The following is a 22,360-nucleotide window of genomic DNA, read 5'->3' as shown; positions in this document are numbered from 1 at the left end:
ACTCAAAAGGGGTGACTAAAGAGAGTATAATCATATTCAGAACGTGGATAGAGAAACAGCAAGGAATGATGTGGTACCACTGCCAACCTGTGGCCAACATGGAGGGAGGGAAGGTAATAAATATTCTAACATCTTTCTCCTATTCCCTTCTGATCTACTAGGGTCTTCTATTGCTGAGCCCAACCAGGAGCTAGAGAGGAAGGGATCTTGTTGATGTAATCCATAAAGCATAAAGTAGATCTACTGGGACAACAGAGAATATCTAGCACAGTGACGTTAAAGTGTAAGCAATTCCAAAATTTTGCTAAAAATATTTCCAAATCTAAAAACTTCTAGAAGAGTACTAGAACTAGAAACATAAAGTTTTATCCTTCAATCTTTGGTACTATGTAATATATTTGGAATTATTGCTACTACTATTAATACTAAAGTACTTTTTATTCATCCACTAACTCTTTTAACTAAACTTTATTGAGCACCTAGTTTGTGTGACACATTTGATGTATATACAAAGGGAAATATTACACAGTCCCTGTCCTCCAGTGGCTTATGATTTAACATATGGGGACAACATGTAAATGAGTGCAATTAAGTATCATATGTGTGCAGTTGAATGTTAAAATGGGATTCTCAGTTTAGGCTGAGGCTCCAAGAAAGTAAAATGCCAACTATTCTCATATTCTACAGCAAAGGGGAAAACCATAAAAAGTAGAAATTGCAAAAAAAAAAAAAAAAAAAAATAAGGGGTGGTGCTCCTTAACTGTCCTGCTTCTGTCTCAGAAAAAGGTTGGAGTTTAGAAGATTTTGAGGGTTTTTGGTGTGCTGTAGGTGGACATTGCTTTTTCCTCACCTCGTACCTAGGGAAAGAGGCTTTAATGAAACTTTGATATATGGACCCCTAGAGCTGGGGGTTTGAGGATCGCAGTAGACTACTAGTACCTGAGGAATTCATTCATTATTCATATAGCACTTGTTAGGTATAGGCACTATGCTAGGCACAGGCAAATATAGCAGTGAACAAAATAGACAAAATATCCCTGTCTTCATGGAGCTAACATTCTAGCAGAATCTAGAAAGCAGGAAATTTTGACTAACTGCAAAGATGAGTTTTAAATTTGGTCAATGTCTGCACTCTTAGAGTCACAGCATGTGTTGTAGATGTTACTTTGGATCAGACATGGGCTATTGAAGGAGGGTCACATGGAAGGATGAGGAGACTTCAACAGAAAGAGAGTGGAGGTGTACCAACAGACGCTAGCAATTAACATTGAGCCGGATAGCCAGGTGAGATATATTTACCCAATTGGGAGATTACCAGTATTTTTTCATTGGGGTAAGGTGAGAATGGAGGTGTTTTCAAAGAACCTATAAAATAACGTGTCAACTGTAAACACCTGCCAAGCTCAAAGAATACCACTCTTAATCACAGAACTATAGTAGCCAAGTCAAGAACTTTCTTGTCCCTTTCTCTGTTTCAACTTGAGAGAAGGAAGGCAATCTAGTTGGTGGTGGTGATGGCAGGGGCCATCAGGAGAAAAATTTTAGACAGGGACATAGAAAGGTAGTCAGCCATAGCCCCCTTTGTCATGGCAGTCTCAAGCTAAGGGAAGCAAGAAGCTTCACTCTTAAAATTTTTATTATTATACTGGACATATTAATTACTGATATAAGGCTGTTTAATTGACTAGTTGACTCTTTTTACTTGAGTGACCAGAAAAGTATGAGATTTGTACCTACCATGTTCAAGGAGCTTAGAATAATTAACTCTAACAGTTGTGTTTTAACATGGGGAGGATTATTTGCAAATTGCACCCTATATAACTCAATTGTTCAATGCACCAGTTGCAGTTGCTAAACATAATGATACAATGAGATTTACATGTCCATGAAAACCAATTTCAACTTGGTTTTTATTTAGAATTTACTTTTATTTGATTATTTTAAAAAGCCTGACATATCTTATCCATGACCTTTAGAGAACTAATGCTATGTTTGCTGACCCAGTCTTCCTACAAAATATCTTTATTGATCAATTTTTCAGCGCCTGCTTAATGATCAAAATGTTTCTAGAGGCCAATCACCAAAATATGCAGAGAGGAGCTGAAAGTCGTTTAGGTCCTTCAGTTTTGGCAAAAAAGGCCAACCACATGCCCCTTCTCTTAGTCTATAAGTGGAGCTGTGATAAACAAATATTTTGACAACGTGGAGCTTTGATAAACATAAACATTTGGACAATTGGCTGAAGAGTCCAGCCAATTACTGTGAATGAAGGATAGACCACAAAGCCCCAGCTATTTGCTTAGGAAGTAATAATGAAAAGAACAGGTTTGGTGTGATGGATCTATCATTCATTCATTCATTCAACAAATGTTTAGTGAGTCCCTGCTTTGTTGCAGGTACTAGAAATACCTCAGTAAATAAAAAAAGTCAAAAATTCATATCCTTGGATGTTTGTGATTCCATTATATATTTTCCGTATCTGCACCCCACCCCCAACTTTTACTTGAGCTAGATTCAGTGGGTTCCTTTTCTTTGTATGCAAAAGACTCCTTCTATAAAAGTAACAAAGTAATAAGAGGTTACCATCCCTAATTGCAGGGAATTCCTACAAGTCAATGAGAAAATGATTAACATAATAATAAATTGAGGAAAAGAATGAAGTGACAATTCACTAAAGTAACATAAACAGCCAAGTTAATACATAAAAATATTTTTTACTAATAATCAAGAAATACAGATAAAATTAAAGAGGTTTTTTTTCTTTTTCTGCCTATCAACTTGATAAAGGTGAAAAGTACTTACAATATCGAGTGTTGGTGAGAGTATAAAGAAAGTTGACTCTCAGGCACTGTAGAATATAAATCAATATAATTTTTTTGCAATTTAGCCATATTTACCATAATTATAAAAGTGCTTCCCATTGACCCCACAATTCTATGAATTCCTCATAAGGAGGTAATCAGGGAAGTCCACAAAAGGTGTGCGGTGTACAAGAATATTCATTATAGTATTTTCATAATAGCAAAAACTTGGAAATAATTGCTCACCAATAATCAGGTAAATTATTGTATTTCTACACAACGGAATACTATGCAACAATTGAAAATAACATAAACCATTATTTATGGACATAATAAGACGGCCATAACTTTTTAAATGTATATCTTATTTTTTAATTATATATTTATGATACTTTTGTGTGAGGTATGTGACTAGTGAGTTAAAGACTATGGAAAAGAATTGTCAAAATGTTTATGTACTATATGATAATTTTTAAATGAGCATTTAATTATTCAACATTCATTATTCATTCAGCACTAGTAAGCACTTAATATGTGCCAGGCATTGTGCTAGGTGCTGGAGAAATGAGAAAACAGTCTATTAAGTGATCTGAGTCTGTTACTTCACCAGCAAAGCTCAGATCCTTAAGAGCCCTTTCAGCTCTTACCTGAGTCTACGTACTCATCCTTTCTTCTTTATAAAGAAAATTAGTAGTCGGTAGATATTAGGTTGGCAGCTGTTTGCAGAGCTGTCTTAAACTATTTCATTTGGGGATTTATGTAATTTGGAAGAAAATGTCCATTTTTTCTCAGTGATCTAATCTGTCAGGTATCATGCTCGGTGTTGAGGGTACAGAAAGTGCCTACATGGAGTTCGAAGTCTGGTGGAGGAAACCAGTAATAATAAAAATGTGTGGTCCATGACAACAGAACCTTGAAAGATGAGATCTCCAGGGAGTAAGGAAGAGGATTCCAAAGTAGAAAGAAAAGCATGCACACAAACAAGATATTCGAGGAAGGGGGTGGCTGGCACACACAAACGGCCCATTATTTTGTGGCCTTTTCTGCAGCCTCGTTCTTCTCAGTCACACAAGACCTCAAATCTCTGTGGACAGTGAATGAGAGGTTGAGCCTGGATCACCCGGAGTTACAGCTGTCGTCTCCAGTGATTTCAGGTGCAGCCCGCCGGGCGGGTGAGAAACTGGAGGGAATCTGCAACACACACGAAATTTTGCTGAGAATCCACGAAGGGCGACGTGATACGGACGGCCCTACAGCTCGCTGCTGGCACTAGCGGTCCAGGGTTTCCCGCCAACCTCAGTTCCTATCTTCCGAAGCCCCACCCACCCCCGAATGGGCTGTGAGTTTTGAGGGCGGGGAAGAGTTGGAAGCCTATCGATATCTCTGGAATAGACTGCACTACCCTGCGCCGCCGCCGTCAAAGCCCTGCAGACTTCTCTGTAGATCGTCGAGCAATAGTTTCGGCGGCCCTCCGTGATTCGTATCTTTGCTGGAGGCTGTAGCCAGGCCCGCGCCGAAACCATGGTACGTTGGATCCCGAATCCCTGAAAGGTTTAGGACATAGGTCCAATGATTGGGGGATGGCAGGCCACCTCTCTTGTCATCCTTAGCGTGGTCCGGGGCCACGGGGCCACGGGGCTTGAGAGGCTCAGCCGACGGGAGGTCTCCGGCAGTGATTCAGCATCTCCGGCCTGTCCCGGCGAGGGACAGTCGGTAGTCGGTGCGGCATTTCCACCGCCACTTAGTTTCGCTTTCTACGGGACCTAGGACACTTCTTCGTCGGCCAACTAGCCGAGTTCGCCTCTCAGGTTCCTCCATAGGAGGAGATTCTGAGAGGTCCAGCGTGGCCCCTCGTGTTTTGTATGGGAGAACAGAAAACAGGGAATTAACTTGAAGGCCTGCCTATACCGCTAGTGCGGACTTAACCCCAGGGTTTGTGTTCCAGAGTCCATTTTCCTGGTGGGTTTGTCTGATTTCTCTCTCCTCGAGAGCTCAATTAGAAAAGGCCCTTTTCAATCACTTTATTCAGTCGCCTAGTTACAGATAACTGGGGAAGCGATGGAATCGAGATTACAATATAGGGCTCTGGGCTTCCAGTCCTATGTTTGCCATGCCAGCACTCAGTCTCACCCTCATGATTACTCTCCCAAGTACGGATAGATTAGTTTTAATACTGTCATTATAGCAGTAATGGTTATGTCGGTGTAGCTATTTGTATGCACCTCTTTACTTCCCGAGGGTATTTTGGTTTTATTCATTCAATATAAATATTAAAACACACAAGGCGCTTGTACAGGTACAAGTACACTGAGGGTTCAAAGATAAATCAGACAAATCCCTAATCATAATACAGAGATAGAAAGGAACATTTAGATAAAGAACTATGAGAGTATGTGTTGGAGGGATTTGGAGAGAAAGGAGGAGACTTCAAGAGATAAACATTTGAGCTAATTTAAAGAAAAGGGAGGCTTTTGACCTTTCATTAGGGCCTAGTGAAAGGGAATAGCATAAGAAAATAGGAAGGAAACTTGATTATGAACTTGAGGAGTTGGCTGAGCCCAAAGGAGGTGCTATGGAGGGTAGCAGAACAGGAAGTTGGAAAGATAGGACCCATTTAAGTCTGCTTCTTCCTCCCTACCAGCTCATGGTAAATGTAGAATTGACAACTGAGTATAGTAGTGATCTTGTAGTGAGATTGCATTAACAGTGTTGTTTTCACATTGAATAGAAACACATGGAAGCACATTTTTTTTTGCCCCCAAAATATTAAGGGGATACAAGTGTTTTTGTTACATGGATGAATTATATAATGCTGAAGTCAGGGCTTTTAGTGTGCCCATTGCCAGAATAGTGTACATTGTACCCAATAGCTAGATTTTTATTCCTCATCCCCCTCCCCCCTCCTCCATTGTTCCTTTTCAATGTCTATTACACCACTTTATGATCATATATACTCTTAGGAGAACATGTGGTATTTGGTTTTCCATTCATGAGATACTTAGGATAATGGTCTACAGTTCTATCCAAGTTGCTGCAAAAGACATTATTTTATTTCTTTTTATGGCTGAGTAGTACTCCATGGTGTATATATACCACATTATTCTCTCATCAGTTGACAAGCACTTAGGTTGATTCCGTATCTTTGTAATTTTGAATTGTGGTGCAATAAACATTCAGGTGCAAGTGTCTTTTTGATAATTTAATGATTTCTTTTCCTTTGGGTAGATACCCAATAGTGGGATTGTTGGATTGAATGGTAGGTTTACTTTTAGTTCTTTGAGCAATCTCCATACTGTTTTCCATAGAGGCTATATTAATTTACAGTCCCACCAACAGTGTATAAGCATTCCTTTTACACTGCATCCATGCCAACATTTACTGGTTTTTGATTTTTTAATAATGGCCATTCTGATAGGAGTAAGGTACTAGCACATTTCTTAATGAATATTAAGAGTTGGGATTTGTAATGTTTTTGTATTAATAGGTCTTTTTTTCTTTTATTTTCAGTTTCGCAACCAGTATGACAATGATGTTACTGTTTGGAGTCCTCAGGTAAAATAATGTTTTATATCATTTTTATGAAGTGGCTTTTTGTGGCTGCAATATGTTTAGAAATTCATGAGATCGTAGGCTGGGAGAAAAGGGAATACAATTATTTTAGACATTCCTGGAAATTAAATTTGTAATTAAAATGAGTTTCCTAATGGACCTAGAGGACATTAGACTAAGTAAAATAAACCAGAAACAGAAAGAAAAATATTGCCTGCTCTCACTTATATATGAAATTTTGATAAAACAAAGGTCAAATATGTAGAGAATAAAATAGTGGTTGCCAGGGTGGGAGTGGCAGGGAAGAGGTGGAAATGAGGAGATGTAGGTCAAAGGATACAAAGTAGCAAATATATGGGATGAACAAGTAGAAAGATCTAATGTACAGCATGAGTACTTTAGTGAATAATATAGGTGGTATATAGTATTCAGAATTTTTGCTAAATGAGTAGATTATACCTGCTCTTGCCACAGAGGGGAGAAATGGGTAACTATGTCAAGTGAGATACGTTTGCTTCTTCCATTATAGTGACCATTTTAATGTATATATGTATATATCTTAAAACATCATGTGTGCCTTAAATAGACACAATAAAACTTACTTTAAAAAGGTTTCCTGGTTTTAAAAAATATTTGAGATTTGACTATACTCACCTGAAGTTGGGAACTCTAAATTAATTTTTAATTTATAAAAGGGTCTTATAAGATGACTCTAAGATGTGTTGTTTTTCTCTCTTTAGGGCAGGATTCATCAAATTGAATATGCAATGGAAGCTGTTAAACAAGGTTCAGCCACAGTTGGTCTGAAGTCAAAAACCCATGCAGTGTTGGTAGCTTTGAAAGTAAGTAAAGCAATACATATATCTTTCTCCTTTAGAAAACAGAACTACCAAATGTAAATTTCACCATATAGATAATAAAGTTATAAACTTATTTTTATGTCTTATAATGTCTCTATTTAGAGGGCACAGTCTGAGCTTGCAGCTCATCAGAAAAAGATTCTCCACGTTGACAACCATATTGGTATCTCAATTGCAGGGCTCACTGCTGATGCTAGACTGTTGTGGTAAGTATGATCATGAAAAACAAAAGAAACATCCCTTTTGACTCATAATTGATTGCTTTTCTAGAAAAGATCCAGATCAGATATTTTAGGAAGTTGTCTGCCAGAATGTTTATAAGTTAAAGATTGTGAGTACCTGAAAGTGGGTTTGGGTTAGTTGCTAAATATTCCATTTCTTGATCCCTGTCATAGTAATGTATAGAATTAAACTTTTTTTTTTTTGAGACAAGGTCTCACTGTGTTGCCCAGGCTAGAGTGCGGTAGCATGATCATAGCTCACTGTAACCTTGAATTCCTGGGCCCAAGCCATCCTCCTACCTCAGCGTCTCAAGTAGCTGGGACTATAGGCACGCACTAACATACCTGGCTAATTTTTTCATTTTCTGTAGAGATGGGATCTTACTTTGTTTGCAGGCTGGTCTCCAACTCCTGGCCTTAAGCGATCCTCCCACCTCGGCCTTCCAAATAGCTGGGACTACAGGCATGAGCCACCTCAACCAGCCTTAATAGTAACACTTTTGAGAAGTCACTGAATATCGTCATACTTGTTAATGCAATGTATATTGTTTGAAACCATGTTGTATCTAAGAAGAGCTTGATACTTCTGTCTGGTTTCTAAGGATGAGCTGAACCACATTTGCTTTCTTTATACATCATCAGTATTTATTAGACATTTATTTTTTGCAATGCTCAATACTAGATGCTGCAAGGTATATAAAGGTGACTCAGACATGGATCTTGTCTTAAAGGAACTTAAAATCTAATTTAGCTAAAATACAAGGTAGAAAGTATAGAATAACTGGTAAATTTCTGTGGGAGTCCAGAGGACATAGAGATTATTTCTGATTGAGAGGCAAAATATAAAGGAAGAGGTGGGACTCTGAAATTACACAGATTGAGTTCTCACCTTCACCACTTAGTATCTGAGATTGGGCTAATTACTTAAATACTCAATTTTTTTGGTATTTTCTGTTTCAAGGTTATTGTTAAATAGCCTAACCTATAGGGTGCTTAACACGGTGTTTTCAGATAGTATGTATGTGTGTTGGAGGTGGAAGATAGCCCAAATTAATTCTTAAATTTGTTTTGTGATTAGGGAAGAAAGAATATAAACACTAAAGGAGATAGTAGGGCCAAGCACAGTGGCTCACATCTGTAATCCTAGCACTCCGGGAGGCCGAGGCAGGAGGATCGCTTGAGGTCAGGAGTTTGAGACCAGCCTGAGCAAGAATGAGACCTCATCTCTACTAAAAATAGAAAAAAATTAGCTGAGCAACTAAAAGTAGAAAAAAAAAAATTAGCCGGGCATGGTGGTGCATGCCTGTAGTCCAGCTACTTGGGAGGCTGAGGCAGAAAAATCGCTTAAGCCCAGGAGTTTGAGGTTGCTGTGAGTTAGACTCATGCCAGGGCACTCTAGCCCAGGCAACAGAGCCAGACTCTGTCTCAAAAAGAAAGGAGATAGTAGTGCCATTGTTTAAGATTTTCAAGTTATGGACTCAGTCCTTTGCTCTCTTAAGTCAGCAATATAGTGACAGCGTTATGGATTTCTATCTACTCTTAAAAACATAAAATGTGTTATATTTTCAAACTTTTATTTAACCCAATCTAAAATATTAACTTTCCAACATGTATTCGATTTAAAACCTTTTTTAAGGAGGTGTACATTTTGGCAGGTACTAAATCTTTGAAATTTGGTGTGTATTTTGTACTTATAGTACATCTCATTTCAGTCTAGCTACTTTTCAAGGGCTCAGTAGCCACATGTGAGTGTTGCTTGCCATATTGGGCAGTGCGTTATTAGCCTTGGGAAATGGACTTAAGTAAAAGTACTGAAGAAATAGTTTGGTTCCTACTGGCAGCATATGATCATTAGATGTGACATACACATATAGTGGACAAAGAAATATGGAAAGAATGGAAAATATTCACTTCTTGTTTATTCTCTTTAATAGATATGATTGTCTTTTTCCCAATGTTAACCTTGCTTGATTTTATCAGATTTAACAGTGAGACTCTGCAGTTAATGTCCAGTATCTCCTCTAGAGTGCTGCTTATGAATAGAAGTAACATTGGGAAGAACATGTAAAGATATCCTCTGCTATAGATTCTATTTCTTGCACTTGATTTATTGGGGAAATTTTAGTCTGTTTTCAAGAGGAAAAAAAAAACAGAGTAGGTACACTTTTTGCTGGTTCAAAACCTAGAGTTAAGACAAACTTGCTGACAGTAGAAAGGGTAAGAGAAGAGAGATTGCTCTTTTCCCCTTGCTCAGCCTTCTGTTCTCTATTCTATAAGTGCTCTGAGAGGTAGATTTTCTAGAGCTATGGAATGTTTTAGTCTTTTTTACAAACCTCGTTTGGCACAAAAATACATCTTTATGGCCTTGTCTTTCTTACCTTTCTGATTTCCTTATATAGAGATAATCCATGTAAATGTTTGGAAGAAAACAAAGTGAAATCAAACTTCTTTATTTATATTAGAATAGCTATCTGTTGAAATTACTAATTTTTCTTGTTTCTTTTTTAGTAATTTTATGCGCCAGGAGTGTTTGGATTCCAGATTTGTATTTGACAGACCACTTCCTGTGTCTCGTCTTGTCTCTCTAATCGGAAGCAGTATCCTTTTTATGTTAGCATTTATGGGTATGAATTTAAAAGAGTTTTGATACTAAGTAAAATTATGAAAACTTTTTTTTTGCAACCTCAAACTCCTGGGCTCAAACAATCCTCTTGAGTGGCTGGGACTACAGGCACCACTTCACCATGCCCAGCTAATTTTTTAATTTTTGATAGAGACTTTGTTGCCCAGGCTGGTCTTGAATGTCTGGCCTCAAGCAGTCTTCCTGCCTTAGCCTCCCAAAGTGCTGGGAGTACAGGTGTGAGCCACCATGCCCAACTAGGCTGTAATAACTTTAAGGAATTGGGTTACTCTTTCATTAGCCCTTATAAGCAATTGATACTTTCCAGGAATAGATAAGCCCAATTTCAGGAAAATTATTCATGCATCATTTTTAGAAGAGATTTAAAATGTCTTATTGGTTGTAGATGTCCCCAAAAGTCCTAGACCCCTTATGTCCAAAACAATTGAGGTTCTACGTGGGATGAGATGATTTTGCTAGCACTCATTCTTGGGTTTGGTGGAAAGTCAAACATTTTGTAATATTAGGCCAAGGAAATTCTGTCCTATTTTATTTTCTTTTTCCTCTGGTAGATTAGATAACAAGGAAGCAACCAGAGACCTTTGTTAATAATGTTTAATTTGAAAATAAAGATTGTACTTTATTCCTTGTTAGAACAAATTCTTTAACCAGGTTAAGAGACCCAGATACCAACACAACGATATGGCCGGAGACCGTATGGTGTTGGGCTGCTTATTGCTGGTTATGATGTAAGTTCATAGAGTATTATTATATTTTCATGACTTTTAAAAACTAACTAGAAATTTTTTTAATTTTTAGCTTAATCAAAGTCAAGACTTATGTGGTGTATTTTATTTCTATTTGTAGGATATGGGTCCTCACATTTTCCAAACCTGTCCATCTGCTAACTACTTCGACTGCCGAGCTATGTCCATTGGAGCCCGTTCCCAATCAGCTCGTACTTACCTGGAGAGACATATGTCTGAATTTATGGAGTGTAAGTGATGCCTTGTTGTTGTTTCTTTGGTTTGTTTTTTTGCCTCCTCCAATCTTTATATAGTGAATAAGCATAGTATCCTAAATGAAGAAAACTATCGGCCTTACAGAAGAGTTGTTTTAAAAAATAAAGCCCATGAAATGTTTATTGTTTCTGTCACTTACTAGTTTTTACTCCTTCTTGTTACCATAGTAGTTTCAATCACCAACAGAACTCTTTCAAAGTATAAATGTATCCCCAACCTTGAAAATTCTAGATTTACTTGGTCTGAAGTTTGTCTCAGCCAGAGGAGAGGACCACTGTATTAGCTGTTAATTATAAGTTCAGCTTACAACTTTTAGTTTTCTGTGCTTCTGTTCTTATGTTAAGCCACATAGACATTTCTTCATTAAGTAGTCTGTAAGCAACAAGTAAAAAGGCAATGTAGCTGTGGAAAAGGGGAACATAAAAGATACAAGATGTGATGATAGAGCAGGTTTTCAAATGCTTTGCTTCACATTGGAAGGAGGATTCGTATCAGGTCTTTTACATTTCTGTTTGTCATCTTACTCTGTTTTCTTGTGACATTACAACATTTTATGGAGAAAATATTTGGGGTTCAGTGAATGCAGAGAAAACGATTGTCTTATTAATATTACTCAAAGCAGACTGTTGTAGGGTAATACTAGGTTTAACTCTGGGAAGGGGAGATTCCAGTCAATAAACTTTTGTCTGTTTTTATTGACATAAGTTTAGTGTGTAACTAAAACCACAATTTCAGACTGTAGACATGATAAATAAAAGAAGCCTGGCATGACAATGAAAATGAGAAATAATTGTTAATTTGTTATATATAGGCAATTTAAATGAACTGGTTAAACATGGTCTGCGTGCCCTAAGAGAGACACTTCCTGCAGAGCAGGACCTAACTACAAAGGTAAATATCATGTTTTCCAATTATAGATATTAACGTTACAGTTTAATCCTTTGTTACATAAATGTAAATAATAGAGGAGTAGGATATGGTTGTTTTGGCTCATTCTCTCCCTTTAAGATATTCACTAAGGAATCTGATTTTGAAGTGTCATTTTTAAACATTTCATTTTGGTATAAAGCAATAAAATCAGTAGGTCTCATATAGAGTGTCCATTTTTTTCCAGCAGATAGGCATACCTATCTGTATTGTTAATTTAGTTAACAAAAGTGTATATAATGAGCACCTACCATGTGCGGGCACTTTCTAGGCATTGAGAATATAGTAAACAACAAACATCTTGACCTTCATGGAACATACATTGTAGTGGCGGGAGATACAATATACACATAAGTAAATTATATAGTATATTAGAAGGTAATAAATGCCATGTAAAAAATAAAATAGGTTAAGAGGAGAAAGTAACCAATTGGGATGTAGGTAGGTAGTATGGCAGGTGTAATCTAAAACAGGATGGTCAAGGAAGGCCTCACCAAGAAAGTGAAATTTGAGGAAAAGATCTAAAGAAGATGAGTGAGCCATGCAGATGTCTACAGCAAGATTATTCTAGGGGATACAAATGCAAAGTCTCTAAGGTCAGAAGTTCTTAGTATTCAAGGCAAGGAGGCAAGTGTTGGGGGTCAATAATCAAAGGGAAGAGGGGAAGGAAAGAAACCAGAGGGGTAATGGAGGTCCGATTGTGTATAAGCCATTGCGGGTACTTTGTATTTTACTCTGAATGGGTTGTTAATGAATTTGAGCAAAGGAACAACATGATTTGGTTTAGGTTTTAAGAGAGTCACTCTGGTTGGCATTTTGACAACAGATTATAGTGGGGCATGAGTGGAAATAGTTTCAAGGCTATTACAGTAATTGGAGTGAGAAATGATGGTGATTGGAACAGAGTGATAGTAATGATGAGAAGTGGTTCAGTTTTGGATATCTTTTGAAATTACAGCCAAAAAGGTTTGTTCACAAATCTGTTGTAGGGCGTGATGGGTGGGTGGGGGGGGGGGTGTCTCCAGGGTTTTTGGCCTGATTACCTAGAAGAAAAGATTTATGATTTACTGAAATGGATAAGATAGGTAGAAGGTTTTGGAGTAGGGGTTAGGGAGGAAGATCAGGCAGTTGGTTTTGAACTTGTAAAATTTAAAATACCTGTTGTTTGGCCAATTGGTGACATAGAGTAAGCAGTTATTGGCACTCCTTGGAATTCTATGGACAGTGGTCCAGCCTAGATTTTAGAATTTTGGAGTATTTATGTAGAAATGGCCTTTGGAGTCTGGACTGGATGAGATTCCTAAAGGAATCAAATAGTTAGACAAGTGGTTTGGAGGACTGGGCCAAGTTTTTTTAATTGGGAAATGAGTAGGTATCAGCAAAAGAGACTGAGAAAGTTGGCCAAAGAGGTAGGTGGAAAACTTGGGAAATGAGGCATCCTTGAAAGCAAATGAAGAGAAACTTTCAAGGATGAGGGAATGAAAAACTGCTAGTAGATCAAGGAAGATGTGGATTGAGAATTAGCCATTAGATTACAATGATGTCATGGAGGACTTGACAAGACAATCTTAACCGAACGGTGAAGCAAAAGCCTGATAGGTATGGTATCAAGAAAGAATGAGAATAGAACTGGAGATGGCTCTTTAGTGGAGATTTTCTGTTGAGGGTCCAGAGAAATGAAGTGGTAGCTGGAAAAGGATGTAGTGAGGGGGTTTTGTTGCTTTATTTTTTAAGATGGAAGAAATTACATCATTTTTGCTACATGATTAAGAGAATAAGACAGTGTAAAGGGAAGCGTTTATGTAGGAGAAATATGAGGAAGACTGCTAGCACAATGTCCTTTATCTAAGGTGGAAGGATTGGCCTTAGAGAGGAAATTGAGCTATTCATTCATAGTAACAGAAGGAAGAGAATCTAGGGACATAGATACAGGAAAGAGTGGATTCTCAGTGAAATAGGAACAAGGTTTTCAGCTGCAAGGACAATGGAGAATGTTAGAAGGAGTTGTGGAAGAGAAAGGGAGATTGAATGACGTAGAAAGTGGTATGGAATCATCCGGGAACCACTAAGGCCTACTTGAGGTTAATGATCATTACATAAAGTGAGATTAGTCAGCATTATAAAGCCATTTTGTTACAGTGATTAGACGATTATTTAATATCTATATGAAGACTTTATAGCCTGCATGATCTTTTTTAAACAGTGTTTCTACATGACATAGACCTTTGGGGTTACTCATGATAATCAAAAGTGAATATTAAATCTGCAAATGATAGGTGTCTGCTAGTTTCATTCTCCCTTTCTTCCCCCACACATAAGTAGTTTTTAAAGGCTTATTCAAGTGCTATTTAAGTTCTTATTCTGCTGCTTTCAGCCAGTATTTTTTCATATGCATTTTTCCAACCTAAATTCTCGATTTTTTATTTTTACCTTTTTTCCTCCCTCAGAATGTTTCCATTGGAATTGTTGGCAAAGACTTGGAGTTTACAATCTATGATGATGATGATGTGTCTCCATTCCTGGAAGGTCTTGAAGAAAGACCACAGAGAAAGGCACAGGTATCTAACCAATAATATAAAAGGCTTTAGTTCTATCATAAGCTGCTGTTTCTACCACTACTGTGTGTATAAATCTATCATTTTTGTCTTTAATTATTAAGATAGGCCCATAATTCTTATCACAGTAGGAAAATTAAGAACTTAGTAAAGTAAAATACTGAGGGGTAGTGATTTCCATTACACAAAAAGGGCAAAGAGTTGATTATTGGGTTATTGTAATTAGTTACCTCAAAACCTGTGGGTTCAAACAACAAACATGTCTCACAGTTCTGTGGGTGACTGAGGCCCAGCTACATGGCTCTTTTGCTGGTCTCACTTGGGGTCTCTCAAACATTGCAGTTAGATGTGGGGTGGGACTGGAACATCCAAGATGACTTTACTCACACCTTCTATGTGTTTTAGAGGAGCTGCTAAAAGGCTGGAACCTCTGCTAGGATGACTGAGCCTCTGTCCATGGAGTCTCAGAGCCTTTTCTACAGCGGGGTCTCTCTAGCAAGGTGGCAGCTCAGGGCTTGCAAAGGTCAGAAGTGAAAGCTGCCAGGCATTCTTAAGGCTGAGACCAAGGCCTGGCACGGCATCACTTTTACACATTCTTTCAGTTAAAGCAAGTCACAGGGCCAGCATAGATTATGAGTGGGAACTGGGAGAAGTGGTTCACTAGGGGCCAACTTTGAACACTAAGATGGCTCTTCACAAATAGTAAGAAAAGCATCAAGAAGTATTGGTGAATCTCAGGTTAAATATGGGTCTTTTTGCTAGATGTGTAGAATACCCATTTGCTATTTAGGGATGTTTATTTGATAGCTATGTAATTGCAAATTAAATAGTACAGAAATTTCTTCTACAGGATGAGTTTTTTCAAATTGAAAAGCTTATTGTTGGCACTATTGGGGGGAGCAAGATTTACATTATTTAAACTACTATTGGGAAGAACTAGCACTGTTGGGAAGGATGCCATGGAGTGCCACAAACACAGCTGGTTTGTTTGTTTGAGTGTATCTTTGCTGTTTTATTGGTGGTAAAGGGGAAAAGAATGTCTAAGAAGTGCTGATTGTATTTTAGATGTGGTAGTGATAATATAAGAAAGCTTTTGCTATTGAGCAAGGTAAAGTATAATGTTAGAATTTTTCAAAAATGTGTAGGTTTTCAGAACTGAAATTATATGTACAATTACCCTTGAACAATATGGGGACTGGGGGCACTGACCCCCTGTGCTGTCAAAAATCCACATACGACTTTTAACTCCCCCAAAACTTCTAATAGCCTACTGTTGACTGGAAGCCTTACTTCAATAACATAAACAATTAACACATAGACTAGTATCTACATATATTATATTTTTATATTATATATTACATATGTATATTTTATCTACATAAAATTATGTATCATGGTTTATCTAGTTTTTTCAAATTGTCACAAATCTCCAATATATTTATTGAAAAAAATCTGCCTGTAAGTGGACCCATGCAGTTCAAACCCGTGTTGTTCAAGGATCAACTGTATTTTTTTAAGAAAACAAAACCTTTGTTTGGAAATTATTAACAGGACAATGAACTAAAATAGAGTGTCCAAAATATCTTATCTCCTAACCCCTTTTTTTCATTAATTTTTTAATAATATATTTGTGATTAGAAATGTATGTTGATACAGTGTTTATTTTACATATTTTCTTTTTTCTTTCCGTCTTAAGCCTGCTCAACCTGCTGATGAACCTGCAGAAAAGGCTGACGAACCAATGGAACATTAAGTGATAAACCACTCTATATGTGCATTATCAAATATGTAAGAATGCAGGAACACATACTGATGACAGTAATCTATACTTTGAACCAAAAGTTGCAGAGTTGTGAAATGGTATGTTTTAGGAATCAGTTCAGATGTGAGTTGTTTCCAAGCAGCCTCACTGACGCCATATAATGGGGTACATTTTTCTTTGAAAGGGTCTATGTAATCATTTTCTAGAAAGTATAGGTATCTATCTGTACTAATGTTTTTATATGAAGAAAATAGTGTCTTTGTGGTTTTAAAGACAACTGTGAAATAAAATTATTTCACCTCCTAGTGTACTGGGTTTTTGTTTTTTAAGTAGCTTCAACTGTAAATAGTAGTCTGGGATTATAACTGGTTATTTGCCATATTTGCCAAATTAAGTTGCTTTATTTTTAGTGATAGAGGAATATATACCTCTTACTGACACGGCCTTATAACAATTCTCCAGTATATGGACTGGCTACATGAGAATCCATGGAGATTTGGTTCAGAATACAAATTTCAGGGTTCAACTGTGGAAATTCAGATTAAAACCTAAGAAACCAGCACTTCCCAACACAAGTATTAATAGCAACATTATTATCATATAAATGTTTTTTTTTCCAGCCAGCAGATGGCAGTAGTTGTAGCTCTTATTTCTGTAGAGAACTTTTGCAAAAAAAAAAAAAAAAGGTATATTGTAATCTCAAACCTTTTATCCTCCCCAACCTTACTCCAGCATAATCTTTAGGCTACCTTCCATTATTCCCATGAGAGGTATACTTAGATATTGCAGAACAATTTCTATCTTAGACCACACAAAATGAAATTACAGGAAATCTGATTTAAAAAAAAATAATCCAAAATTTTATTGCTATTTTGAAGCCTAGAGGAGTTATTTTATTTTCTGAGATAGTGCATCTTTCTAAAGAGAAATTCATTTATATATAGTAACCCTGATTTTAGACTTAATTCTAATTAGCTGCTATTGGCTTTGGGTGAGTTACTTGGCCCTATTTAAGGAAAACTTGGAAATTATTGTGAGGGTTAAATGGGAGAATGTATGTGATAACACCTTGTAAACTCTGAAATTTATAAAATGTTAGTTTAATTTTTTTCTCCAAGTTTCCCAAATCTTAAAAAGTCTTAGGTTTAAATCTCTCAGTGAGTGGTAAAAGAAGCTGGCAGCCTTGTTGAGAGAAAGTTTTCTAAGTACTAGAATGTGTGAGGTGTCCGTCTGTACTCCAGAAGTAGCCCCAAGAATCTGCCATTTAAACTTGGGAGCTGGACATAAGTACTGTGTGGCTATTTGACCTATGATGGAGTTGCATCAAGCACATGTAACTTTCACACATACAAAACAGTGAACAGAGGGACTCTTCCCACCCGCCTTCACTCTCAGTGGGTATATAGTTTGGGATGGGAGCATAACTGGGAAATTTCATAATCTGCTTCTTGCTTAGGCAGATCTCTCTTACCCTGTTCCTTTCACTGGGTGAGCCTGTCTTTGCTGAGTGATTCTGTTGTTTAAAGATTGTGTGTGTGTGTGTGTATCATCTTTTTTCACCTGTTCCCAAATGCAAACTACTAGTTAGCTTGTACTTAGTTGGAAAAAAAATAGTGATCTGTATGGTACTTTGGGGTTAATTTTAGTAATTTTTTTTCCAATATGTGATTTTAGTCTTACACTCTGACTTTAGAATTTAAAATACTCCCCACCCCAATAAAACTTAACCCCACTGTATGTACAGAGTTCATTGTGATACATTTTCATGTTTAATCTGTTATATTCATTTATTCCATTTAGACTGTTGAACAATTATAAACAGTAAAATTCTTATAATGTCACATAAAGCCTATCACTTTGATATAAAGATAATACTTAATTCACTTAGAATTTATTGAGCATCTATATGTGCAGCTCTGGAGAATTGACATGGTTAAAAATAAAAGGCAGTATGGTAGATGACAGGATTTGGGTTCTAGTCCTAGCTCATTTAGTGTTTGACCATTACATGATTTTGGGCAAGCCCCTTTTCTCTAGGCCTTGATTTCCTAGACACCTAAATTTTTATGATTCTTGATATGTGATAAGGTCTTTGCTCTCAAATAACTTAAAAAAGCATTCAAAATGATATAATTGTACACTGAAGTGTCCCAAAACAAAGTATATAACAGGCCAGAAAGAATTGGTAGGGCTACATAAGGTCCTGATACCTGTTCAAGAAGCTCTACTTAAGAATATGCAACAATATATAAACTGCCAATGACAATTTTAGGTGCAGACCTAAAATGAGGTAATATGTAAAATGTTACATTTCCTAGCCTTTTCGTATTTAATAGTTTCCGTAATGACTTGGTGTCATGATAAATCTCAGTTTATTCTATAACACAATGAATCTCTGGGACAACTGAAGTCAGTATGGTTAGTCCCATACCATGGTGGCCTTAAACTGCTGAGCTTTCTTAGTCTAGTTTTTATACCTTTTTTGGCTTCATTTCTTTTTTTTTTTTAGATTTTTTAAAAATTATGTGTACATAATATATCTTTATAGGGTACATGTGATGTTTTGACAGATGCATACAATGTGAATCAAATCAGGGTAATTGGGGTATCTCTCACCTCAGGTATTTAACATTTCTTTGTGTTAGGAACATTCCAATTCCACTCTTAGTTATTTTAAAGTATACCCTAACTTACTGTTGATTATAGTCACTTTGTTGTGCTATCAAGTATTATTCTAACTATATTTTTACACCATCCCCACTTTCTCTCCCCCAACCCCACCCTTCCTAGCCTCTGGTAACTGTCATTCTGCTCTCTTGTCTCCATGAAATCTGGCCTCATTTCTTGCTGATTGTCACTTCTTGATAAGTCAAGTGGACTTGGAAACCAGATAACTACATTTGTGAAAATTCCGTGTTAAAAAATGAATACACAGAAAAGCAACAAACTTGTGCACACATCTTGGATTGATCTCACGGGAATTATGCTGAGTAAAAAATGCCAATCTCAGAGATTGCATTGTATCATTCCATTAATATAACATTGAAATGATAAAATAGAGAACAGATTAGGGTTGCCAGGGCTAGGGAAGGAAGTGGCTGTGGCTATAAAAGGTGGGATTCTTGTTATGGAGCTGTTGTGTATCTTGGCTTTGTTGGTGATCACACAAATCTAAGTATGATAAAATTGTCTAGAACTAAATACACAACTGGTGAAATATGACTAAGGATGGGTGAATTTAATTGTATCTGCTAAATTTCCTGGATTTCGTATTGTACTGTAATTATGAAAGATGGTACCATTGGGAGAAACTGGGTGAAGGGTATCTGAGATCTCTGTATTCATGTCGCTCTACATTATCTCAAGCTAAAAAAAAATTTTTTTTTAATGGATGCACAGGATCAGAGGGGCACTCTTAAAGTGTTAAACACATGGCCTTTGTTATATATTTTTGGATGCACAAAGAATGTATATTTTTCTTGATGGTTCTAAAAAGGAGAAATCTCAAAATAGTTGGATTCTAGATGGACAAGATACTATTTGTTTTATCTTCCTGAGGTGAACCTGTTAATAAGGGTAGGTTGTCAGACCTCTTTGTATCCACGGTATTTTGCTTAAGCTTTCAAATGTTTTATAATTGATAACTGACCAGAAAACCTTTTCCTTTGGCGGGGATGGGAGGGTACGCTGGAGCAGGAGCATACGGAACCTCAAATGGACAAAATTGAAGGTATTATGGCTGATTACAGCTGTAACAAGTAGGTATTAGGAAATAGGTAAAATCCGTTAAAACAGTGATTGTCTCCCTTTGTGCATAAAATTTTTTAAAGATCTTGGTGTTCAGAAAGGTTCAAGAAAGAGGCCATTACTAAAAAGCAGAAATTATACCAATGTGACTTTTGATGTTCAATCAACTGCAACCCTACCACAGAGAGGCAGAATCAGACTACTAGAGAGGTTAAGAACTGAAACGGATCTTAATATAATCTAGTGGCCATTATCAAAAGAACTAAAATTACTTTCTCAATAGTACTAGTTACTTGCCCAGTTTATTAGTGGCTATACAAGAAAAGAGTCTCCTAGGCTTCCAGCTCCAAGTCCAGAGCTCTTTTCCAGGAGACTACACAGCCCTGTAAAAATGTTTTCCCTCTCTCCAAGCACTTCCTCTCCTTGACTATTTTAGTTCCTGGAAGAAGAAACAATTTCCAAATAGCGTCAAAATGGCCACAGCGCTTGACTCGGCGCTTGGCTTGTAGGGAAAACTATAAGATACGTGCTTTCACTCTGCTCTGCACCAAGCGTGGACTAGACAAGAGGAAGAAAATAGGACATAGTCTGAGAGCGCAACTGCTGGATGGAGAAGGAATGTCCTCTCTGAGGCGCCGTAGGTGCCAGGTGGCTGAGGCTACGTTCGTCTCCCCACCCCTTTCCACGTCAGCCGAGGATTCTGCACAGCCGCAGCTGCTGCTGCCGCGGGTTGGAGCTGGAGTAAAAGGTTCTGCGGTTGCCCCAACCGCTGCCCCTCGGAGCCAGGTAGCGGGCCACAAGCCCCCAATGTTGGAGGCGCAGTGGGTCAGGCAGAATCGGAGGAACTGGCTCTGTAGCGGGACGATGCGGAAGGGAGCGACTAGGCCGCTCGCGTCTGGGCCTGGCAAAGGGGAACGGGTGGGGGTGGGGGGCTGGGAAGCTCTGGGCCGGACGCCCCATCTCGGACTGCGTACCGGCCAGGGGTCTTCTCCCTCTCTAGACCCCGGGGCTTGCCCTTTCAGGCCGGGGCCTGCTTTGCTGGAGAAAGGAGGTGGGGAAACGGGTGGGGCGAGGTAGGGCTGCGGCGCCCCGGTTAAGGGAGCCTTGGACATAGAGTCGGGACCGACTGGTAACCGCAGTAAAGCGCTGTGAGGTTTTGGCAGAGTATTCACGCACAAGGTCTTTTAACGTAAAAAGTTCAGATTGTGTGTGTTATGTTAAAAATCACTATTCCATAATATTGCGAGTGGAGCTGGGGGACTGTCATCGTTTGGTGGGCCTTAATTCTGCTGTACAACATTCTTAAACCCTGGACGGGGGAGGTGGATGGTGGAGTGAGAGATAATATACCTTAGGCTGGGGCTGACAAGTGTGTTTTCTATTAGAATTTATTTTTATGGGAACACAATATAGATTGGCCGTCCCCTTCTGATACTTTTAAGATATCATTATAGTTACTGGTTTGTGGCTTAAAAAAAAAAAAAACAAACTTGTAATGCTATCTTTGTATCGATTTTTCTAGATTTTCTGGCATCTATCATCCTTAAATCTTGTGTGGAGGGTTGGTTATAACCGGGAACCATGACGGCTGCTGAGAACGTGTGCTATACGTTAATTAACGTGCCAATGGATTCAGAACCACCGTCTGAAATTAGCCTAAAAAATGATCTAGGTAAATTTTGATAATAGTTTGAGAATAAAATGGAAAAAGAAAAAATGAAAATAAAAACTTCATTTACATTTCATATTCCTTTATAGTTAGAAATGCTTAAGTTTTGTCTAAATATGTTTTTCTGAGATCTCCTAAATAGACCTTTGCCTTATTTTAAAAAAAAATGAAAACTTCTTAACTTTAGACTTTTAATACTGACTTTTGAAAATAGAACATCTCAGTTTAGCTTCATAAAGCTAAAGAAATGAAAAAAAGCTAAAGAAATGTAATAGTTCAGTTGTTAGTCCTCAAAATAACATAATTGCTTGTGCTGTTCAATGTATTAAATGTAGCTTGCAATTTTCTATATGTAGCAGGTTGAGAATGTGTATTGGAACGTCTTAATTCCATTGTGCACTTAAACTCATGTTACTTAGCCTGTAAAACCAAAAGAAATTTGTTCTTTGGGTTTCCCACCCAAAGAAATGAAGTCAACACTGGAATAAACATTTATTTCTAGAAAGGTTTAATTTTTCTTTTTCTTTTTCTTTTTTTTTTTTTTTGAGACAGAGTCTAGTTCTGTTGCCATGGATAGAGTGCAGTGTTATCATCATAGCTCACTGCAACCTCATGCTCGTGGAGCTC

The 22,360-nt window shown here is 37.6% G+C and overlaps 2 protein-coding genes across 5 annotated transcripts in view; both read left to right on the top strand.

Moving 5' to 3' along the window:
- PSMA1 (proteasome 20S subunit alpha 1) overlaps positions 1 to 16,624 on the top strand; it is a 112,750-nt gene extending 96,126 nt beyond the window's left edge. Inside the window, exons 1-10 of one of the 2 annotated variants that reach the window (XM_069469627.1) lie at positions 4,237 to 4,325; positions 6,309 to 6,353; positions 7,091 to 7,192; positions 7,313 to 7,416; positions 9,940 to 10,028; positions 10,730 to 10,800; positions 10,919 to 11,048; positions 11,885 to 11,964; positions 14,448 to 14,558; positions 16,252 to 16,624. In XM_069469627.1, coding sequence (XP_069325728.1) covers positions 4,323 to 4,325; positions 6,309 to 6,353; positions 7,091 to 7,192; positions 7,313 to 7,416; positions 9,940 to 10,028; positions 10,730 to 10,800; positions 10,919 to 11,048; positions 11,885 to 11,964; positions 14,448 to 14,558; positions 16,252 to 16,308 — 792 coding nt within the window. In that variant the 5' untranslated portion in view covers positions 4,237 to 4,322 and the 3' untranslated portion in view covers positions 16,309 to 16,624. Of the gene's footprint in view, positions 1 to 4,236; positions 4,326 to 6,308; positions 6,354 to 7,090; positions 7,193 to 7,312; positions 7,417 to 9,939; positions 10,029 to 10,729; positions 10,801 to 10,918; positions 11,049 to 11,884; positions 11,965 to 14,447; positions 14,559 to 16,251 lie in introns of those variants that run through there. The other variant, XM_069469626.1, reaches the window with a different exon arrangement.
- A 4,147-nt stretch (positions 16,625 to 20,771) lies between these two features.
- The window catches only part of COPB1 (COPI coat complex subunit beta 1), a 40,834-nt gene continuing 39,245 nt past the window's right edge, over positions 20,772 to 22,360 (top strand). The window contains exons 1-2 of one of the 3 annotated variants that reach the window (XM_069469622.1): positions 20,772 to 20,850; positions 21,587 to 21,736. In XM_069469622.1, coding sequence (XP_069325723.1) covers positions 21,646 to 21,736 — 91 coding nt within the window. In that variant the 5' untranslated portion in view covers positions 20,772 to 20,850; positions 21,587 to 21,645. Of the gene's footprint in view, positions 20,983 to 21,586; positions 21,737 to 22,360 lie in introns of all 3 variants that reach the window. The other 2 variants (XM_069469624.1, XM_069469623.1) reach the window with 2 other exon arrangements.

Source organism: Eulemur rufifrons, chromosome 6 (genome assembly GCF_041146395.1).
Source record: "Eulemur rufifrons isolate Redbay chromosome 6, OSU_ERuf_1, whole genome shotgun sequence".
NCBI lineage: Eukaryota > Metazoa > Chordata > Mammalia > Primates > Lemuridae > Eulemur > Eulemur rufifrons.
The sequence above is the reverse complement of the archived record's forward strand: the minus strand, read 5'-3'. Positions and strand labels throughout refer to the sequence as shown.